The sequence below is a fragment of the Urtica dioica genome, chromosome 8 (assembly GCF_054948205.1).
Source record: "Urtica dioica subsp. dioica isolate 48M chromosome 8, U.dioica_male_clone48M_v1_H2, whole genome shotgun sequence".
NCBI classification, from domain to species: domain Eukaryota; kingdom Viridiplantae; phylum Streptophyta; class Magnoliopsida; order Rosales; family Urticaceae; genus Urtica; species Urtica dioica.
The window spans coordinates 9,061,679-9,085,112 of record NC_142763.1 but is presented as its reverse complement, the minus strand read 5'-3'; the positions used below and the strand labels follow the sequence as shown (position 1 = coordinate 9,085,112).

Sequence of the window (23,434 nt, the reverse complement as noted above, 5' to 3'; positions counted from 1 at the left end):
CTTTGTCGGCCGTAGCGTTTTGGGTCACCTTTTTAGTAATGACGAGGAAATCATGAAATACGTGACCTCAATGGCCGCTCTAATTTGCATTGGGGTCGTATTCGATAGCTTACATTGTGTCCTCTCGGGAATCGCCAGAGGATGTGGATGGCAAGATTTGGGAGCCTTTGTCAACCTTGGAGCCTACTATTTCGCCGGAATTCCCATCTCGGTCACACTCGGATTTTGGTTTGACTTCAGAGGAACGGGACTTTGGGTTGGGATTGTGCTTGGTTCATTTCTACAATCACTTCTTCTTTCTCTAGTCATAATTTTCACAAATTGGGAAAATAAGGTTAGTCCAATCTATATTTCTTAAATTATTTATATCGAATAGACCGGTTAATATTGTTAGTTATTGGCATACTAGTAATAAGCTATTTAAATATAAGAATACGTCGTAATTGGAACATTCAGGGACTTTGGGTTGAACTTGGTATTTTAACATTCCATTCCCATGTTTTATTATTAATAGCTGTGGACTTTGATACGTGTAAGATATTGTAATGTTGCAGGCGACGATGGCGAGGAGGAGAATATTTCAAGGAAGATCTTTAGATGAAGATAACAGAGTGACCGATCACGTGGCTTTACTAACTTAAATTGAACAAGTACAAAAATATAGACCGAACAATTTGACGTTGTACGTTGAAACAATTTTGTTTAAGTTTATGTACTACTTTTTTTTTTCTTAATTATGATCATCAAGTTAAAAATGTTATTATCTAATTAAACAAATACCGTCTAAATCAATTTAATTCAAAGAATACTGCTTTCATATTGTTCAAACTTCAAAGATGATTTATGGTTGGTTGGGAAACCATCGAGTGGTCTAATTTTACTAAAAACCGATGGTTTTTATATTTTCAGCGCTAGATGGAATACTTGGGTTTCTAAATTTAAAAACAATATTAGTCATTTTCCTATTTTAGTCGGTCATAATAAAATTAAAGATTAAAAAATAGAACAATTTAATGCCAGGGTTTATTATTTCCAATTGCATGCTTTAAAAGAGAAGTTTCTATACACCGTTTTTATTTTATTTTTTTTCCTGCACATAAATCACCCTAACCTAAGTTTCGATTGTAAAAATGAACCTCCTTATTTTGGTAGTCATTTATAGTAAAATGAAACACTTCACAGTTCCAGAGTTTACTGCACGATTCATTAAAAACTACGGTAAACCTGTATCTCGTAAAGACAAAACAAACTTTTATAATTTTAATTATAAGAATAAAGTGTGTTGTTGCATATCTCTATTACGAAGAATTCAGGAAAACTTTTCAACACAAATAAAGAAAATTTGGGAGCAAAATTGTTGGCCTACCTAGAAAAAGACAACATAGAGGTCAAACCTTTTTGTCAAAATGATCTGGTGTTATTCATGCCCTGCCTGGTTTTTTACCTCTGCCGCCCATTTTTCCGGTCTTCCCCGCCGGAGACTTGGCAAACCCATTGTTAGTCTTCGAAGACTTCGAGTTTCCCTTTCCATTTCCCTTTCCCTTTTTCGAACCTCCTTTTCCGTCCTTTCCCTTCTTCGACTTCATCGCTCTCAGGTCCTTCTTCATCCTCCGATCCACCAGCACTTTACCGGGCCCGGTCCTCACTTGAACCCCTTTCTTCGCTACCACGTATTCCTTCTCGGGCCTCTTCGGGGTTGCCTTCTTGTACAGCTTCTCAATCTGCTTCATCTTCGACCGGTCGGAGATCTCGGTCTGGTCCGATATCACGTTGGCCTTCTTTCGAACCTTCTCGAGCTTCCTCATCGCGACCCTCTTCTTCCTCGCCTTTGCCTCCGCTACCTTCTTCGTCGGACGGGTATTGATCTCCTTGAACTGAGCTTTGATGGCCTCAATCTCCTCTTTCGTCACGGGCTTTATAGGCTGGCGATGCTTCGACTCCTCGTCCAAGAACCACTTGGGCAAACCCTCGTCATCGAACTGTTGGAATAATTTTGGGACTACTAATGTCATTAAATAAATGTGTTGGGTCATTATTAATTAAGTCAAAATTGATGTGGTCTAATTTAGAATAAAGTTTGTGACTTAAGGACATATTTGTCATGAAGTTATTATGTGGCTACCATAAGTGCTAATCTAATTTGATGAGGGGCCAAATTAGAAATAAGCAATAGTTATTAGTAACTGCCTGGCAGTTATTAATAACAGGGTAGGTCCCTGATTGCAGAACGTACGATAATTTTCTTGTATCCCCATCAACAAGAATTCTCCAGACTCAGGCAAACTGCAATCAGAAGATCATCCCAAATCTTGATGTTTGCAATCCATGGATTCAGGTACGCTTCCGCTATTAAGATCTATGATTTGGTTTCTCTTGAATTGGATTAGGATTTCTTTTAGGGATTTAAAATCCTAACAATTGGTATCAGAGCAACCTGATTTAATTCTTGAGAATTATGTTTGAATTGCCTTTCTCGATATTAAATGGTTTTAGTGACTCTGGGGTGATTATCGCTGATGTTTTATACGTGTGCACATGCGTATCTTTTTTTTTTTTTTTTTTTATCGCACTCTGGTTTGATTCGGCTTTGAAATTGTAGTCATTTTTTTGTCATACGTGAAATTAAGATTGTGTGTAGCATATTTATGGAAATATTACGTTCCTTTGTTATTTGGCGGTAATATTTTTTGCAATATAGTTGTTTTGACTTTTTGCGATTACAAAGTATTAGTTATAATATATCATCGCATATGGCATTGAATCGGTAGGATCTGTCACATTAATGGCGTGTGTCAGTGACTGTTTTTTCTTCCTTTGCTTTGCGTAATAATGGATTCAGTCTATAGCTTTAGCTTTATTTTTTTTTTTAAACCATTCAACTGTACTTCGGTTGTATATGCATTAGCTATTAAAATTTTGTATCTTCAAAATTTACATCCAGAGTCATATGAGCATATATGACATTATGTTGTGGTAATTCAAATTAATGGTGTATTAGATATTTTTTTTTTTCTCTCCATTATTCTTAATATATAATTGAAACAAAAATGTCGCCAAAGTGACCTCTCTTGTGTAGATTATTTATGAAGAATTTTGGATGTTATGTGTGTGTTAATTTATGCGGATACTAGTCGGCCCAAAGGAAGATTAGTGACTGGCCAAATTACATATACATATTTGTGATGATAAACATGTAACAATAGTAAAGTTTTACTTGTGAATAATTGATCGATCCAAAGATAGATTAATTTTTTTACGAGCCTTATTGTTAGTGTTTGATCATTACAACAAGATTACCATTAGCAGTTAATATTATTGTCCAAAGACTTGATATTGATGTTGCATTAGGTATCTTGAGATGGGATTTACCATTATTTGAATTTTATTGCTTATTAAGTTAATTTTTGTGTGTATATATGTTTATGTGATTGTATTGTTCTATTTCAGCTGTTGCTACTGTATCTGCTAATCTCAATTCGGTTCCGGTCCTTAATGGTAACAACTTTAAGGATTGGAAGGAGAACATGATGATTGTTCTTGGCTGCATGGATCTTGACTTATCGCTTAGAATGGATAAGCCGGCTTCTCTTACGGATGCTAGTTCCGCCGATGATAGGCGGATCTATGAGAAATGGGACCGTTCTAACCGAATGAGTCTTATGATCATCAAGCGCGGCATACCTGAAGCTTTTAGGGGTGCGGTGTCTGAACAGATCACCAATGCCAAAGATTTTCTTGCCGAAATCGAAAAGCGCTTTGAAAAGAGCGATAAGGCTGAAACGAGCACTCTTTTAAAGAAGCTTATTTCAATGAAGTTCAAGGGCAATGAAAACATAAGGGAGTACATTATGGAAATGTCTCATATTGCTTCAAAGTTGAAAGGACTCAAACTTGAGTTATCGGATGACTTGCTTGTCCATTTAGTCCTTATATCTCTCCCTCCTAAATTCAGTCAATTTCAGGTCAGTTATAACTGCCAGAAAGAGAAATGGTCTCTTAACGAGCTCATTTCATTTTGTGTTCAAGAGGAGGAAAGATTGAAGCAAGATAAGACTGAAAGTGCTCATTTCGCAAGTACCTCTAAAAGTCAGAATCTCAAGAGGAAAAATGAGGCTGCTAAAGATAAAGGTCCGGCACTAAAGAAACAAGCCCAACAGGAGCTTCCAGAGGGTTGTTTCTTTTGCAAGAAGCATGGACACGAGAAGAAGGAATGTCCTAAGTATCGCATATGGCGTAAGAAGAAAGGTACATTCCTTGCTTTAGTCTGTTCTGAGGTTAATTTGGCTTCAGTACCTAGAAACACTTGGTGGTTAGATTCTGGTGCTACTTCTAACATAAGTGTTTCGATGCAGGGTTGCCTGAGCTACCGAAGGCCAAGTGATGCCGAAAGACGCATCTATGTTGGTGATGGCAAGTCGGTAGATGTGGAAGCAATTGGGCATTTTAGATTGTTATTAAGTACTGGTTATTATTTGGATTTAATAGATACTTTTGTTGTACCTTCGTTTAGACGGAATTTGGTTTCTGTTTCTTATTTGGACAAATTAGGATATTGTTGTTCATTTGAAGACAGTAAGTTCAGTTTATCTATTAATTCTAAAGTTGTTGGGACCAGTTCACTTCTTATTTATGACAATCTTTATATGCTTGAAACTGTTGCTTCTTATAATGAAACCTTGAATGTGGAATCACGTGGTACTAAGCGCAAATTAAGCAATGAGAATTCAAGTTCTTTATGGCACAAGCGATTAGGTCACATTTCTAGAAATAGAAATGAAAGGCTTGTTTCCGAAGGAATTTTGGATCAAATTGATTTTTCGGACTTTGATGTATGTGTTGCATGTATCAAAGGAAAACAGACTATAAAGAAGAAAATAGGTGCATTAAGGGAAACAGACGTCTTAGAGTTGATACATACAGACATTTGTGGACCGTTTCCTACTCCTTCTTGGAATGGTCAACAATATTTTGTATCATTCATAGACGACTATTCAAGATATGCATACATTTTTCTTATTCATGAAAAGTCCCAAGTATTGGATGTGTTCAAATCGTTTAAAGCCGAAGTTGAAAACCAACTCAACAAAAGGATAAAGAAAGTCAAATCTGACCGTGGTGGTGAGTACTATGGTAGATATGACGGCTCAGGTGAACAACGTCCGGGACCATTTGCCAGATACCTAGATGAGTGTGGTATCGTCCCACAGTACACTATGCCTGGGTCGCCCAGAATGAACGGTGTTGCTGAAAGACGAAACCGGACTCTTATGGATATGGTAAGGAGTATGATTAGTCATTCAACCTTACCAGAATCACTCTGGGGAGAGGCACTGAAGACCGCAGCCTACATTTTAAATAGGGTACCAACTAAAGCCGCTGTTAAAACACCTTATGAGCTTTGGACCGGGCGAAAGCCTAGTTTAAAGCATTTTCATATTTGGGGTTGTCCTGCTGAAGCAAGGCCTTATAGGCCGAGTGAAAAGAAATTGGATACCAAAACAGTAAGCAGCTACTTTATTGGGTACCCTGAGCGATCAAGGGGGTATAAGTTTTATGATCCTAAAGTTAAGACAATCTTTGAGACGGGAACTGCAACGTTCTTTGAGGATATTGAGTTTGGTGGGAGAAATAAAGAAAAAGACTTTGTCTTTCAGGAGGATTCGGACTCAACAATTCCTATTGAGGAAAGTTTGATTCCTATTCCAGTTGCTTTTGATAATGTTCAGGATTCTGTTCCTGTCATCAATCAAGAGCAACAAGACTTTGTCATTCAACCACCTGAGGTTCAAACTCAACAACCTCAAGATCAAGTGCCTTTGCGGCGATCCACTAGAGAAAGGAGAAATGCTATACCAGATGATTACATAGTTTTTCTTCTCGAAAATGAGGATGGTTGTGGTGTGATGGAAGATGACCCTGTTAACTTCCAAAATGTCATGAATGATACAAACTCTGTAAAGTGGATTGAAGCGATGAATGAAGAGTATAAGTCTATGCAAGACAATAAAGTTTGGGAGCTTGTCCCATTGCCTGAAGGAAAGAAACCTATTGGTTGCAAATGGATTTTTAAAACCAAAAGGGATTCGAAGGGTAATGTGGAGAGGTATAAAGCTCGTCTTGTAGCAAAAGGTTATACTCAAAAGGAAGGGATTGACTTTAAAGAGACATTTTCTCCGGTTTCATCAAAGGACTCTTTTCGGACAATCATGGCACTTGTTGCACATTTTGATATGGAACTCCATCAAATGGATGTCAAGACGGCGTTTCTCAATGGAGACATTGAAGAAACAATCTATATGGTGCAACCTGAAAACTTTGTGTTGGGAGACCCAAAGAAGATGGTTTGCAAATTGACAAAATCCATTTATGGACTAAAGCAAGCTTCCCGTCAATGGTACCACAAATTTCATCAAGTGATTCTCTCGTATGGTTTTGAGAGCAATGTTGTTGATGATTGTGTGTATCACAAGTTCAGTGGATCTAAACATATGTTCCTGGTTTTATATGTCGATGACATACTACTTACCACTAACGATAAATGCATGTTACATGAAACCAAGAAATTTCTATCGAATCAATTTGAGATGAAAGATCTTGGTGATGCCTCTTTTGTATTAGGAATCCAGATTTACCGAGACCGTTCTCGAGGTTTACTTGGATTATCACAAAAGAGCTACATCGATAAAGTGCTCAAAAGATTTGGCATGTATGATTGTAAACCAGGAGACACCCCTGTCGCTAAAGGAGACAAATTCAGTCTCGATCAATGCCCAAAAGGAAATCTTGAGATTCAAGAAATGGATAAGGTTCCCTATGCTTCGGCAATTGGGAGTCTTATGTATGCTCAGGTTTGTACGCGTCCGGATATTGCGTATATTGTTGGAGTTTTAGGCAGATACTTAAGCAATCCAGGTATGGATCATTGGAAAGCAGCCAAACGAGTCAAGAGGTACTTGAAAAGAACAAAAGATCACATGCTCACATATAGGAGGTCAGACCATTTGGAGATCATTGGTTATTCTGACTCCGATTTTGCGGGATGCCAAGATAGTAGGAGATCCACATCAGGCTATGTCTATTTGTTGGGTGGTGGAGCTATATCATGGAAGAGTGCAAAACAGACTCTTATAACTTCATCCACCATGGCAGCAGAATTCGTAGCATGTTATGAGGCATCCAACCACGGTATATGGCTGATGAATTTTGTCACGGGGCTGCGTATTGTGGAAGGAATTGAAAGGCCGCTTAAGTTATATTGTGACAATAAATCAGCCGTAATGTATTCCAACAACAACAGGAGCTCGACGAAGTCGAAACATATCGACATCAAGTTCTTAGTTGTTAAGGAAAGAGTGCAAAGTGGACAGATTTACATAGAGCATTTAGGAACAAACTCCATGATAGCGGACCCTCTTACAAAGGGTCTACCACCGAAGGTCTTTCACGAACACACTTCTCATATGGGTGTTGTAGAGCTTCAGGATATCTAGATTCGGTGGGAGTTTGTTTATTTGTTTTATTTATGTTGTGTGCTTTATGTTTGCTTGTGTTGTTTGTAAACACACATATTTATTGTTTCTGATCAGATTTATGGTATTAGTTTATTACATTTTGCATATTCAGGATAAAGTTTGATCTCTTTAAAGTAGGATCGGATAAAATTGATATGAATAGATCACCTTGCATATAATTTTATCTACCACATATTCATGATTGATCTATGTCATTTGATTATATTGATGTATGTGACCATTGACGTGTTTAGTTGTGATGATACAACGAAAACAACTTTGATCCTATATTGATGTAATTGATGGACGAGATTGTAATATGTCACATCATGATAATGACAAACATTTTATGCGCGCTAAGGGTGACACATTTATTTTATACATGCGTAGTCCAGTGGGAGATTGTTGGAATAATTTTGGGACTACTAATGTCATTAAATAAATGTGTTGGGTCATTATTAATTAAGTCAAAATTGATGTGGTCTAATTTAGAATAAAGTTTGTGACTTAAGGACATATTTGTCATGAAGTTATTATGTGGCTACCATAAGTGCTAATCTAATTTGATGAGGGGCCAAATTAGAAATAAGCAATAGTTATTAGTAACTGCCTGGCAGTTATTAATAACAGGGTAGGTCCCTGATTGCAGAACGTACGATAATTTTCTTGTATCCCCATCAACAAGAATTCTCCAGACTCAGGCAAACTGCAATCAGAAGATCATCCCAAATCTTGATGTTTGCAATCCATGGATTCAGGTACGCTTCCGCTATTAAGATCTATGATTTGGTTTCTCTTGAATTGGATTAGGATTTCTTTTAGGGATTTAAAATCCTAACACGAACATGTACTTGTTATAAGCGTCGTCAAGGATGTTGTTCCTCATCTTTTTCCTCAGCATCTTCTTTGCGACGCCGAGAATGTGGGCTTTCGTGTCGTCGTCAATGTCTGATTCGTCGCTGCTCGAGGAGTCGGTTTCTGGGGCCGAGACAACCTCAAAACCCTCTCCTTCTTCTTCTTGTTGACTTGGAAGAAGATTATTCGAGGCGGGCCTAGAAATCTTTTTCTCTTTTTTCTTGGCGGGTTTTTTGGGGACGAGGAGTTTATTCTCTGGCTCCGCGACGACTTGCATTTCGTCATCACTGTCGAACCGCTTCAGATCGCCGTCGTCCACGGCTTCGGCGAAAATGTCCTGACTAAACCATTTGTTTGTTATTTCTTCTTGGGTTGGTTCTGCCTCGTCGACGAGCGGTATCATCAAAGGATTTGCTTCTTGGTCGCCATGTGCCTTGTCTGAATCGTAGTCCGGCTCCGCAATTTCTTCATCTTCATCGCTACCCTGTATTAATAAAAAAAACAGATTTTAGTTTTCTGAGGCCATGTTATAGTTCAACTTGACTTTAATATTTTTTTTTTCTATACCTCGAGATTGTCTTCAGAGTGAAGTTTTTTTGCACGCTTTCTCTGCTTTGAACTTCCATCCTTCTTGGATATGTACAGTTCGTATGCCTGATCCATATAGTTTTCCATTTGCTTGGTGTATCTGGGAATTATATCATGAAATGATCATTAATATCAGAAACAGGAAAGTAAAGACGTAGATGATAAGAGTTAAATAAAATTAAAACCTTTGCCTCTCTTCATCAGAGTCTCCATCGCTCATCGACTCTTCTTGGGTGTCATGGAATTCTTCATTATCATCATCACTATCAATGAAATTACCATTCTCTTCGTCATATTCCGTCGAATCAATTGCAACGAGGTCTTTCTTTCCCTGAAGGCATAAAGCAAGTCAGAAAAAGAAGGAAAGAAAAATCATCAGCAACGTTCTTTTTCTTGTGTATATTGTGGCGTACGGTGTGTGCACAAATTTGTCATCACTTGCAGCTCAAATGTACATCAAGTCAAAATAAAGGTTGAAAATAAAGGTGGTTAGCGAATATAATTATCCACCGGCAATAGTAGATTAGCATTTGTATAATGATGGAAAAAAAACAATGTTGTAAAAATGAGTGGTTACTATAAATTGGAAAAGAAAGAACTTGTGCACTAAAGTTGTTAAAGAAGAGAGCTATATCAAATAATGGAAGTTAATGGATTTTGAAACCAACGACCCGATCAGGGAAAGCAAGCTTTATCAGTTTTGAGTTAATGGAAGGAATACCTTGATGGAAGAGAGAGAAAACAGCTCGCGGTCAACATAACTGTCATCCACACCATCATCTTTCGCCCCAGTTGCCTTCCGCACCTTTTCCTGGAACCAAATTTAACGAATCAATTAATCTGTTAGACATTGCAAAAAAAAAAAAAAAAACTAGATGGGGAAAGTTTTGTTCTTCGTCTATCTGAATTTGGAATGGAGAAATAACGGTACAGCCGGTATGTAACTGAAATACGACAACTTTAACAAGGAAAAATGATAAAATCACGAAACTAGGGCCGTGGCATTAAATATTTGAGGCCGTGATTAATGCATTGTGAATCTAGAGTTAAGAAAGTACATACAACAATTTCTACAATCAGATTTTGTTAAATACTCGTATATTTATACGAGTAAAAAGATGAACTTATTTGTAGATTACACACATGAACTAATGTACATCTGGATGAAAATGGGGGGAAAAATGTGGCAGAGACGAAGACAGTTGGATAATAAAGCACCAAACCTTAGCTTTTTTCTTAGCAAGCAATTTTTTCTTGCGTTTCTGTTTACGCTCCATAGCATTTGTAAGCTCCTCCATTTGATCAAGTACTTTCTGATCTTCATCCTCTTCTTCCTTAACGGCATCAGTATCTTCTGACTTCTTTGTGGGAGAAGGAGTCAAGGCTTTTCTTATTTGCATTCGCCACCTTCAAGATAGATTAAAAAAAAGGAGAACTTTCAGATTAATTTTAAATATCACCAAAGAGATGCCTATGTGATAATATAAAAAAAAAAAAAACGTGTATAAGACATGTAAACAAGGAGAAAACAATGTCCATCTTCCTTACTTTAAAAGGTGCTTAAAGTCTTGTTTCCCCAAAACACCCAGATCATCACAGAGGATTTTAACCTGTCAGATTGCAAATATTAAGAAACTTTCTCAAACCTCGGAAAAGCATAAACGGAATAATTTAAAAAACATGATCAAACACGATGTACAGTGCAACAGCAAGATAGTGGATACCTCCTCGGTTGTTAAATCATTTTCCTTGATGGGTAAAGAAGCTGGATCATCAAAGCTTATGGAAGTAACGGTGCCAAGAATATCAAGAGGAACAACGGACCAAATATATTCCGCAGCCGTTGACACCCTCCGCAGAATCGAGACTCCGTCTTCATACCTAATGTAAACCCCAATCAGCAAAAAAATCGCACTTATGCTTATAATCTACATATCTAACTGAGTAACGACTACAGATTCAGTGCTAGACGGGTAGCAATGTTGAAAATAAAAAAACAGGAATAGAGAGAGCTCACCCCTCGCGAAATCGTTTTTGCTTATTTGGTCTAAGCACATCAATCACCTATGTAAACGATGCATCAGATATATAAGCAAACGGACATGAATTGTATCATCCTAAATAAGACTGCATGGTACCAAACATAGAGAGAAGTTGAAGCTCTGTAATTGCTAATACCTTTCTAATTGGTTCTATAGCTCCCTGAAATAGATGTTTCACGTCGAGAAGACGAGGATCAATCTTTGCCGGAGCCTTGTACTTAAAGGCTAAAAGGTAAGCTTTAACCCTATAGGCTACCTAAGCTAGCTACGTCCATTCACCTCCCATCCTTGGACCACCGGAAAACCTCTGCTACTCTCCTCAAAACCTGGTGGTACATCTCTTCTCTGACATCACTCGTGTTTACAAACAAACTAGAAAATATATAACATGACATACACATATAGATAATTAAAAAAAAATATTTTTTTTGTATGATGATACTTTTAAATTTGAACCAAATAACTAAATGTTATATATTGTGCGTTTATTTATTTTAAATATAACATTATTGGTTAGAAATTATACAACTTAGATGAATATGAGTTATAGTGTAATAAATAGAAAAATATTTAAATTATTAAAATAATAGAGTTATGATAAATATGTTTTTGTTGTTAAAAATGGAGTAATGAGTTAGAGATGAAAGATTGTTTGTTTGATGTGATAGAAATTATAATTTAGAGTGTCAGTGTTAAAGATGATCTTAATGTAAGTCAATTTTTCTACTTGATTGAACAAAAAGGGAGCATATAAATAAATGGAATAGTAAAAAACAATAATACGTATTAGTGTGGATACATGAAGGGCACCCAAATTGTTTTTATAAATGTAAGTAAGGTAAAAATAAAAATGAATGAAATGCCCAAGTTAAATAAATGAAATGATACAAAATAATATGTATTTATAGATGTATCAACTATCAACCGAATAATTGGAGGGAGAAATATGAAGAGGAATAAAAAGAGGGCTTGACTAATTTGGAGCTACGAAATTTCAAGAAGATTAGTGGGAATCCCTATCCTGAACAAACAATCAAAGTTATGACAAAAGTAATACGAACTATGTGTCAGAAATTTACTTATGTTGTGAATTATTTAGATTTAGCTAGGAGCTAAAACATTAGTAGGCTAATAATCTCTGTAGCGTTTGAAAGAGGACTCACGTGAAATTCGTAACCCTCACCAACTTTGGTGTATTGTGGCGGACGTGACACCAATGTAAATATGCTCCAAAATAGTTGAACTCTACAAGATTATTATTATTTTTAGAAACTCTTCCAGATTATATCGTTACCAACAAAAGATATCTTTATTATCTTAGTCTTATTTTTTTTGGTTTGGTTTGTTACGCTACAGAAGCTGGTTCTTTACCTATAAAAAATGATGGTATACACACAGAAACAATCCTTTGCTATTTACTCTCCACCTATCATGAGCTCCCTTGAAATCACATTTTTAAAAATTTTATTATCTTATAATCAGATTATAAGAGAATAAAATTTTATTATCTTACAATCCTTTGCTATTTGCTATCAACTGTCTTCATAATAGACTTAACCTGATTATAAGAGAATAAAATTTTTAAAAATGTGATTTCAAGGGAGCTCATGATAGGTGGAGAGTAAATAGCAAAGGATTGTTTCTGTGTGTATACCATCATTTTTTATAGGTAAAGAACCAGCTTCTGTAGCGTAACAAACCAAACCAAAAAAAATAAGACTAAGATAATAAAGATATCTTTTGTTGGTAACGATATAATCTGGAAGAGTTTCTAAAAATAATAATAATCTTGTAGAGTTCAACTATTTTGGAGCATATTTACATTGGTGTCACGTCCGCCACAATACACCAAAGTTGGTGAGGGTTACGAATTTCACGTGAGTCCTCTTTCAAACGCTACAGAGATTATTAGCCTACTAATGTTTTAGCTCCTAGCTAAATCTAAATAATTCACAACATAAGTAAATTTCTGACACATAGTTCGTATTACTTTTGTCATAACTTTGATTGTTTGTTCAGGATAGGGATTCCCACTAATCTTCTTGAAATTTCGTAGCTCCAAATTAGTCAAGCCCTCTTTTTATTCCTCTTCATATTTCTCCCTCCAATTATTCGGTTGATACTTGATAGTTGATACATCTATAAATACATATTATTTTGTATCATTTCATTTATTTAACTTGGGCATTTCATTCATTTTTATTTTTACCTTACTTACATTTATAAAAACAATTTGGGTGCCCTTCATGTATCCACACTAATACGTATTATTGTTTTTTACTATTCCATTTATTTATATGCTCCCTTTTTGTTCAATCAAGTAGAAAAATTGACTTACATTAAGATCATCTTTAACACTGACACTCTAAATTATAATTTCTATCACATCAAACAAACAATCTTTCATCTCTAACTCATTACTCCATTTTTAACAACAAAAACATATTTATCATAACTCTATTATTTTAATAATTTAAATATTTTTCTATTTATTACACTATAACTTATATTCATCTAAGTTGTATAATTTCTAACCAATAATGTTATATTTAAAATAAATAAACGCACAATATATAACATTTAGTTATTTGGTTCAAATTTAAAAGTAACATCATACAAAAAAAATATTTTTTTTAATTATCTATATGTGTATGTCATGTTATATATTTTCTAGTTTGTTTGTAAACACGAGTGATGTCAGAGAAGAGATGTACCACCAGGTTTTGAGGAGAGTAGCAGAGGTTTTCCGGTGGTCCAAGGATGGGAGGTGAATGGACGTAGCTAGCTTAGGTAGCCTATAGGATTAAAGCATTATAATAGTAGCAGAGCGTTGAGTGTGTCAGTGTGCTCTTTATTTTGGAGCGTTGAGTGTGTCAGTGTGTGCTCTTTATTATGTAGCCTATAGGATTAAAGCATTAGGGTTAAAGCATTCACATTTTTAACTTTATTATTTTCCTTTTTCATTTCTTTCAAAAAATCACTTTTAAACTTTTTAGACATTATAATCATATGGTTTTATTATAATAGATAAATATTATATGAATCATATATATTAATTATGTTTGTAATACTTGAACATATATATAAATATATATATATATATATCATCATTGTATATGTCACGTAATACAAATAAAGCTATGACGATAACATAGACAATTATTTTAACCCATTCTTATCAAATATTTCTTTTCGTAATCCTTTTTTTTTATTATCGAATATATATCACACTCGTTGGTGTGATTCATTTTGATTATCTTCATAATTGCACTACAATTATAATACTAATATTTTAATACACAAAAACATTACAATTAAATTGAAACAAATAAATTAAAAGTCCAAATTTTGTAAATGTTATTAAAATAATATCTTAAGCTTAAAGTAAATATATAAAATACATTAATGGTAACAATTTTATTTATCATTTGATCATCTCACATAACGAAGTTTGAAAAGAAATCAACACAATTACAGATGTTTCCATAAATGCACAATATTTTTTAAATTAATTTTTTTCTAATATTAATGTGTAACTTTAGTAATTTTTTTTACTATTTATTTGTATATTTTATTTTTATTTTATTTTTTTTAATAACTTGAGTTTACATGAATTTTTAACATGTTAGAATATACTTTAATCGTAAAATGATAGCGAGTATAATTATTAATTTTATCAAATGAATAGATAATATAAATCACTGAGACGTAATTGATAGAAATAAAACAAATTAGAAGATTATTTATAATTTTACATAAATAAAAAAAAATTGAGTAGCGGTTTAACAATATATATATATAGATATATTTATCACATAAACCTTAAAAATGAATTGTCTTTATATATATATATATATATATATATATATATATATATATATATATATATATATATATATATAAAAGATCTAGTATTTGTATATTTTCTTACACACATGGCAAATTCTACAACCGCCTATTATTATTATTATTATTACTATTATTATTTAACTTTATTTTTTAATTCTCAACTACTTCATATATCTTTCTATATGCTGTTATATGATCATTATATATGAGGAAAATAAAAATTATATCACCTATAGGATGCAAATCTTTAATTACCAATTAAAATATTATGTCATTGATAATTGAAAATTTGATAATAATGAATTAGTTCAATAATATGTATGAGTGCGTTTATTATTATTAATATATAAAGAGAATGAGACAGGTTTTTTTTAATGGGATTGAGATAGAAAATATAAGCGATGTATGTTAAAATCATGTAATTTGATATACATTATTGGTTATGTTTTTTATTCATTTTGTAAATGATGGTTTCATACATTGTTTAAAAAGGCGTTTTCAAGGCGCGCCTTCTTGAGGCGAGGCGGTCGGAAAAAGCCTCAAGGCTTAAGCCTGGAAAAAAAAAAAGTCAACTTGCGCCTTTTGACTTTAGGCGTGCGCCTTATGCGTAAGCCCTGAAAAATTTCGCCCAGAAACGCATGAAATAGGGCAGTTTTTTTTTTTTTTAAGGCCCAATTTAAAAGTTTGGGCTTTTTCTGGGCCTTTTTTGGGTTTTTTTCCAGATAAAACGTAAATTAGGTTTTTTTTAACATATAACCTGAATCGTAAGTCTAAAACTAGTATTTCAGGGTTTTTGTTATCTAATATAGATTACTCTAAAATTGGTCTAAAACGTAGATTAAGGTTTTTTTGGGTTTTCATTGTTAAACTAGTATATGAAGGTTAAAACTTAGCATTATCAGTCTAAATTTATTTTGGGATGATTCCAGATTATACAAAAAAATTAATTTATGCCTATCTTTCGAGGCTTACGCCTCGATACGCCTTGAGGCTTACGCCTTGCCTCAAAAACAGAAATCGCCTCGAATACCGTTTACGCCTTTTAAAACATTGGTTTCATATGAGTTGTTTTTTAAATATTGGTATCTGTGTATGCATGCATTAATCCACGTGGATGAATATATAATGTACACAACTCAGCTAAAAGAGAAAAAATTTACCCGAAATATCAAAAATACAATTTGTTTGACAGCACACTGTGACAAAAAAAATTTGGGGGTGTTGTAGTATTTCAACATTCACTATACCCTTATTTATTTCCTTTTTTTTAAATAAAATGGGAGAGACCAAGTCAAACAGAAAAGACAAGAGATGTCGGTAGTTACAGAAAATTCAATGCGTGGGACGGATTTAATAATATCTATTCATCTACCTCATGACAAATCAAGATTCGGCACGCCTTCCTTTGATTTTATTATTTAATTATTATTATCATCAACTTAATAACTTATGTATGATTTGGATTTTTCTTTCAAGTGGTCGATTTCTATTAGAAAAAGTTTATCCGTGAGTTGAATTTGAATGCATAACTTCACGAATATTCTATCAAGTTATGGAAGTACGACATTGCTTCTAAAGCTGTTTTTCTTTCACCGATATTATTAAGAATATTATTTTCACTGTATTACGAGTTTAATAAAGATCTAATAAGTTTGGTTTTTACCAGAGAAGAGATGTACCACCAGGTTTTGAGGAGAGTAGCAGAGGTTTTCCGGTGGTCCAAGGATGGGAGGTGAATGGACGTAGCTAGCTTAGGTAACCTATAGGGTTAAAGCATTAGGGTTAAAGCATTATAATAGTAGCAGAGCGTTGAGTGTGTCAGTGCGTGCTCTTTATTTTGGAGCGTTGAGTGTGTCAGTGTGTGCTCTTTATTATGTAGCCTATAGGGTTAAAGCATTAGGGTTAAAGCATTCACCTTTTTAACTTTATTTCTTTCCTTTTTCATTTCTTTCAAAAAATCACTTTTAAACTTTTTAGACATTATAATCATATGGTTTTATTATAATAGATAAATATTATATGAATCATATATATTAATTATGTTTGTAATACTTGAACATATATATAAATATATATATATATATATATATCATTGTATATGTCTCGTAATACAAATAAAGCTATGACGATAACATAGACAATTATTTTAACCCATTCTTATCAAATATTTCTTTTCATAATCCTTTTTTTTAATATCGAATATATATCACACTCGTTGGTGTGATTCATTTTGATTATCTTCATAATTGCACTACAATTATAATACTAATATTTTAATACACAAAACATTACAATTAAAGTGAAACAAATAAATTAAAAGTCCAAATTTTGTAAATGTTATTAAAATAATATCTTAAGCTTAAAGTAAATATATAAAATACATTAATGGTAACAATTTTATTTATCATTTGATCATCTCACATAACGAAGTTTGAAAAGAAATCAACACAATTACAGATGTTTTCATAAATGCGCAATATTTTTTAAATTAATTTTTTTCTAATATTAATGTGTAACTTTAGTAATTTTTTTTACTATTTATTTGTATATTTTTTTTTCTTTTTTTTAATAACTCGAGTTTACATTAGTATATACAGAATGTGAAGTTAAAAATACATTCAGATATTTTTTTAAGTCTTTTTTTTTCGGTAATCTGAAAAAAAAATCGTTTGAAGCATCTAAGAATTTGTTTTAAGATTTATTGACATTTTTGTCAATAAATTTTCTGCATGTAAATATATGCTCTTTTTTTTTTGTAATCTAAAAAAAAATCGTTCTAGGCATCTGAGTATTCGTTTTAAGATTTATTAACCTCTTTTTCAATATAAATTGGAAAAGAAAGAACTGGTGCACTAAAGTTGTTAAAGAAGAGAGCTATATCAAATAATGGAAGTTAATGGATTTTGAAACCAACGACCCGATCAGGGAAAGCAAGCTTTATCAGTTTTGAGTTAATGGAAGGAATACCTTGATGGAAGAGAGAGAAAACAGCTCGCGGTCAACATAACTGTCATCCACACCATCATCTTTCGCCCCAGTTGCCTTCCGCACCTTTTCCTGGAACCAAATTTAACGAATCAATTAATCTGTTAGACATTGCAAAAAAAAAAACACTAGATGGGGAAAGTTCCGTTCTCCGTCTATCTGAATTTGGAAAGGAGAAATAACGGTACAGCCGGCATGTAACTGACATACGACAACTTTAACAAGGAAAAATGATAAAATCACGCATTAAATATTTCTACAATTTCTAGAGTTGAGAAAGTATATACAACAATTTCTACAATCAGATTTTGTTAAATACTCGTGTATTTATACGAGTAAAAAGATGAACTTATTTGTAGATTACACACATGAACTAATGTACATCTGGATGAAAATGGACGAAAAAATGTGGCAGAGACAAAGACAGTTAGATAATAAAGCACCAAACCTTAGCTTTTTTCTTAGCAAGCAATTTTTTCTTGCGTTTCTGTTTGCGCTCCATAGCATTTGTAAGCTCCTCCATCTGATCAAGTTCTTTCTGATCTTCATCCTCTTCTTCCTTGACGGCATCAGTATCTTCAGACTTCTTTGTGGGAGTAGGAGTCGAGGCTTTTCTTATTTGCATTCGCCACCTTCAAGATAGATTAAAAAAAAAGGGAACTTTCAGATTAATTTTGAATATCACCAACGAGATGCCTATGTGATAACATGAATTTAAGCTATTTAAATAACAAAAAAAAAGGTGTATAAGACATGTAAAGGAGAAAAAAATGTCCATCTTCCTTACTTTAAAAGGTGCTTAAAGTCTTGTTTCCCCAAAACACCCAGATCATCACAGAGGATTTTAACCTGTCAGATTGCAAATATTAAGAAACTTTCTCAAACCTCGGAAAAGCATAAACGGAATAATTTAAAAAACATGATCAAACGCAATGTACAGTGCAACAGCAAGATAGTGGATACCTCCTCGGTTGTTAAATCATTTTCCTTAATGGGTAAAGAAGCTGGATCATCAAAGCTTATGGAAGTAACGGTGCCAAGAATATCAAGAGGAACAACGGACCAAATATATTCCGCAGCCGTTGACACCCTCCGCAGAATCGAGACTCCGTCTTCATACCTAATGTAAACCCCAATCAGCAAAAAATCGCACTTATGCTTATAATTTACATATCTAACTGAGTAACGACTACAGATTCAGTGCTAGACTGGTAGCAATGTTGAAAAAAAAAAACAGGAATAGAGAGAGCTCACCCCTCGCGAAATCGTTTTTGCTTATTTGGTCTAAGCACATCAATCACCTATGTAAACGATGCATCAGATATATAAGCAAACGGACATGAATTGTATCATCCTAAATAAGACTGCATGGTACCAAACATAGAGAGAAGTTGAAGCTCTGTAATTGCTAATACCTTTCTAATTGGTTCTATAGCTCCCTGGAATAGATGTTTCACGTCGAGAAGACGAGGATCAATCTTTGCCGGAGCCTTGTACTTAAAGGCTAAAAGGTAAGTCTCGGCAGATGTGGAACGACTAGCAGCGGGTTTGTGAACCTCGACCTTCTCAAACAGCTGACACAAGGAGAAACGATAGTAATCAGATAACTGCACGTCCAAACCCGATGCAACATACTATGTTTGTTCCAACTTGATTTCACACAAAAGGTTGAACGAAATAAAATACCTTTGTAAGACAGTATTTGACAGAATCGTAATCTTGCGACCTGAAGACCTGATAGAGAAACAATGAATACAAAATCGTCAGTGTGAAGTACACACCCATATCACATTTATAATATATAATGCCAATAATGATATAAACGCTATAGTCTGAAATTATGACACTTAAACATAACAATATTATAGTGCCAACAACAAAAACTATCACGCACCAAGGCAAAGAAGAAACAACCATCTTAGAGAAAATGCATGGGCACGCATATAAACAACCAGGCTCAAACTCATATTCGTATCACTAAACTCCTTTATATCTCATCAACTACCACAAAGAACGTATAATAAATACACCCTATTAATCGTCCCTTACATTGACCAAATAGAGTCTCAGACTCGGTAAATCTCACTCAAACAGCAATTTAACCCTCAAACTCTATCATTTTAACAATTAAACTAAAGAAATGTAATGCCTTTATCATCCAAACGGGTATGAGTGAAAGCGGTGAGCAGACCTTGGTGATGAAAGTTCCCTTGGGCGAGAGGAGGTGAGTAGCGAGCTTAACGGCGTCGATAACAAGGGCGTTCTGAGAAGTGGCCTCCTGCGACCACGCACCTCCGACAGTCGGAGACCCGTCGTGGAGCACGAGGTCGAAAGCCGAGGAGCCGGACTGTTCCATCACGCGGCGGAGCTTGGATCGACACTCGTCGATGCGAGTGATGTCCTGCTGCAGCGCCGACGCGCCGCGGACCGGAGCGATCGGAACGAGGTCGACTCCGACGACGAGGCTTCCGACCGGAACTCGCTGCACCGCCACTTGCATCCATCCTCCGGGAGCGGCGCAGAGATCGAGCACCGACCGAGACGATCGGAGGAACTCGTACTTGGCGTCGAGCTGGGCGAGCTTCCACGAGGCTCGAGATCTGTAGCCGTGCTCTTTCGCGAGGTGGTAGAACTTGTCTAACCTGTGCTTTCCCTTCACCTTTCCCATGGCAGCGCTCTAGAGTCTCGACGAAGACGAAGAAGAAGGAAAGAGATTTGGGTTTAGGGCTTTTGTGAGTTTTTAACCTAACAATTCAGCGTTTTAAATGGGTCGGATTTTATTATTTCGGTATAATACCCGGCCCAGTAACAGCAGGGTTTTTTTTTCTTTGTTTTGGCTAGAAGAACTTTGTCAACTTTGTCCCTGGCATATTTCAATCCCTGCTTAAGAAATGAATAATGTAGACGTTTTTTCTTCAGTATATTACAAAAAATATATCTCTAATTCAATTAGAAAAGGCCAATTTCAAACTTTATTTAAAAAAACTATCCAATTTTTCGTTTATTTTGATCATTTAGCCATTTATTAATATTAACATATATTTACCAAAATTAACGCATGAAATTGATAGTACAATCATGTAAATTATTATCTGATTAATGAGATCACGTCACCAAATATGGTTAAATTTTAAATATGTTTAAAACGTTGGCTAGATTACAAATCCAACGTTTCAAGTTATTTAATCCATGAGATTTTTGTTAGAAAAATAACCTCAAGTTTCAAAATTAGAAATATCACTTGTTTTGATATGTAAACACTAGTGCTTGTACAAATTTATTTTCATGCAATAAGTTTTTTTTTTTTTAAGGCAATGGCAATTTACAACTGTAAAACTATAATTTTAAGAATAGATGTAACGGCAGTTTAGTGGGAAAGTATATGCTAAAAATATTCTTTAAAAGATGTAAAATAGAGATCGGTCATTGTTTACTAATGTAAATATGCATTTTGCATTAAATTTCTGCATTAGAGTTAAAAATGCTCTTACAAAGTCTTAAAAGATAAGATTTAAGTATTTATCCTATCGTTACCCTTTTTTCTTCTAACAATACGTTTAAAAGCCGGGCGAATTTACACTCTTAAAACACTTAAGCTACTGATGACTACTGCTCGAAGTCTGAGGTTGGCTTCTTGTCATTCCAAGGGTTGTAGCAGGGGATGTTGTATAACCTTGTGGAATGGCAAGTGATAGCGTAGAGCGAGGCCCCGCGTTAGGCATGCTCTTGAATCATATGTATTTGCATTCTGCATTCTTATGTGTTTGTTTGCACATCACATGGCATTAGTCGTTTTACTTTATAGATAGACTCACACTTACTGAGTCAATCGACTCATAGTTTTATGACCCTTGGTAATGTAGATAAGGGAAAAGCTGGTAAGCGGGAAACGAGACTGAAGACCGAGACCGAGCACGTATTGCCTTGACCTTTGGGCTATGGGGTTTCTTAATCGGGGGTTAGTGTCTTCTGTTAAAACGTTCCGGAACATATTTGTATAGGAGTCGCTATAAGACTCTAAGTTATAAAAGCGAAAAATTTCCCCGAATTTTCGCAAACTATTTTATTATGTTTAATTTATGTGTTTATATTATGAGTTATGTACAGATTTGAGTTGATCAGTCGCGGTTCGTGGGCGAGCTATCGCTTGCGGGTCGTGACACAATATATCTAAAAAATCAAAACCTCGATATCGATATTTTAATCCTTTGACTTAACAATTTAACCCTACAGTAAATAATAAAAGGCCTAAGGATATTAAGGTCTTATCGGCCGTCCCTACAGGGTCAGCCTGTGATCGGACCATCGCATACGACGTCCTCTTCTTCGTGGACAAGATCTATTCCGTGACTGGGAGCCTGAAGGACAACTGCCAAGTGGATCGATTCGTCCTCGGTGCGACGTGTGCGAGCTTGAGTGGGACCCGCAAATCTGCGCATACTGTTGCAAGGAGTGAGATTCATTGCCCATAAGGAGAAACCGAGGAAGACAAACTCATAACCAGACTATCCGAAAAGGAATAAGAAATCCTGCTTTCCAGCTGCAAACTTGACTACATTCACCGCGTTAGAGAAACAAAATACATTCTCTGGAATTATATTTTTATCTTTTTTTGGTCAAAAATTAATTCTTAGATATTTTGTAACTAAGAGGTCCGTTTTTTATATTTCATAACTTATGAGGTATATTTTATGAAATTTCTCTTACCAAAACTCTATTATATTATATGATATTGTTGAAGTTTTTCAATGTTAAAATTTTGAAATCAAATATATAGCTTTTATATTAAATAAATAACAGTACACTAGATCTAATATAAAACTATTCATTTGATATAAAAATTACATTAAATATTAAAATATTATTTTAATTTAATTAATTCATTATTCGTAATGAAAAATATATATTTTGGTTAATCCAAACTTAATTAATTTATTTTTGATTGTTTGAAATTTTATTCATAAATAAAATACAATCACGGTAGTAATACTACAGGAAAGTGGCCGGTTTTTAGATAAATTTATTTTTATAGGACAATGATTATTTTGTGACAATGTTGTCATAAAATATACAATATGATAAAAAAATTCGCAGTTATAACTTTACATGATAATATCATAAATAACAACAAAATTGCCATCATGTGTCCATCTCCCTTATTTTGACCCTAAAGTCAAATACAAGACACACACTAACATCCTATCCTACCGTATAAGAAGCTCCACCACAAGATCTTATTTTGTTGCATTACTACTAGAGAGTACATACTTCAATCAAGTTCAAAGACATTACTAGCCTTCTTCTTAGTCGCTAAAAGACAATCGATAAAATTTTAATTTATATGTAATGTTTTTTTGTCGTCCAATAAATAATAATGGGTAATGGCCGTGCTACCTCCGAGACCTTTATTTTATGGTGTATTCTTAACCGTTAAAATCGAGCACCAATGTTCTCTATCTTAAAATTTAATTCCTTACATTGATACACTTACATAATTTTAACACGTAAAAAACTATATTCGCCTATGTTGGGCGACTAACTAACAACTCATCATTGGTGTTAATATAAAAGTATGCTTAATTGACTTTGATTTAGCATATTATA

The 23,434-nt window shown here is 34.4% G+C and overlaps 3 protein-coding genes across 4 annotated transcripts; 1 reads left to right on the top strand and 2 right to left on the bottom strand.

The window, feature by feature from the left end:
• Positions 1-3,422: 3,422 nt before the first annotated feature.
• On the top strand, positions 3,423-4,460 carry LOC149387907 (uncharacterized). Its single transcript, XM_089624170.1, has 2 exons — positions 3,423-4,245; positions 4,353-4,460. Exons 1-2 carry the CDS (start codon positions 3,525-3,527, stop codon positions 4,379-4,381), a joined length of 750 nt encoding a protein of 249 aa, XP_089480296.1. The 5' UTR covers positions 3,423-3,524; the 3' UTR covers positions 4,382-4,460.
• Positions 4,461-8,267: 3,807 nt separating this feature from the next.
• On the bottom strand, positions 8,268-11,334 carry LOC149387906 (adoMet-dependent rRNA methyltransferase SPB1-like). The gene is made up of 10 exons (XM_089622273.1): positions 11,302-11,334; positions 11,133-11,252; positions 10,972-11,018; positions 10,679-10,835; positions 10,503-10,564; positions 10,178-10,361; positions 9,676-9,765; positions 9,140-9,285; positions 8,934-9,054; positions 8,268-8,850 (listed from the first exon to the last, which is right to left on the bottom strand). The coding sequence occupies exons 1-10, from the start codon at positions 11,332-11,334 to the stop codon at positions 8,338-8,340; spliced, it is 1,473 nt and encodes a 490-aa protein (XP_089478399.1). The 3' UTR covers positions 8,268-8,337.
• Positions 11,335-13,827: 2,493 nt separating this feature from the next.
• LOC149387905 (adoMet-dependent rRNA methyltransferase spb1-like) lies at positions 13,828-20,537 on the bottom strand. Of its 2 annotated transcripts, XR_016300611.1 has the most exons (10): positions 20,022-20,537; positions 19,517-19,564; positions 19,246-19,404; positions 19,085-19,131; positions 18,794-18,950; positions 18,618-18,679; positions 18,279-18,462; positions 17,813-17,902; positions 16,525-16,605; positions 13,828-13,895 (listed from the first exon to the last, which is right to left on the bottom strand). XR_016300611.1 is itself a non-coding variant. In XM_089621988.1 (9 exons), the coding sequence occupies exons 1-9, from the start codon at positions 20,496-20,498 to the stop codon at positions 16,717-16,719; spliced, it is 1,233 nt and encodes a 410-aa protein (XP_089478114.1). In that variant the 5' UTR covers positions 20,499-20,537; the 3' UTR covers positions 16,681-16,716. The 2 variants fall into 2 exon arrangements, 1 of the variants encoding a protein (XP_089478114.1); XM_089621988.1 differs by lacking the exons at positions 13,828-13,895; positions 16,525-16,605 and adding an exon at positions 16,681-16,725.
• Between the last annotated feature and the right edge of the window lie 2,897 nt (positions 20,538-23,434).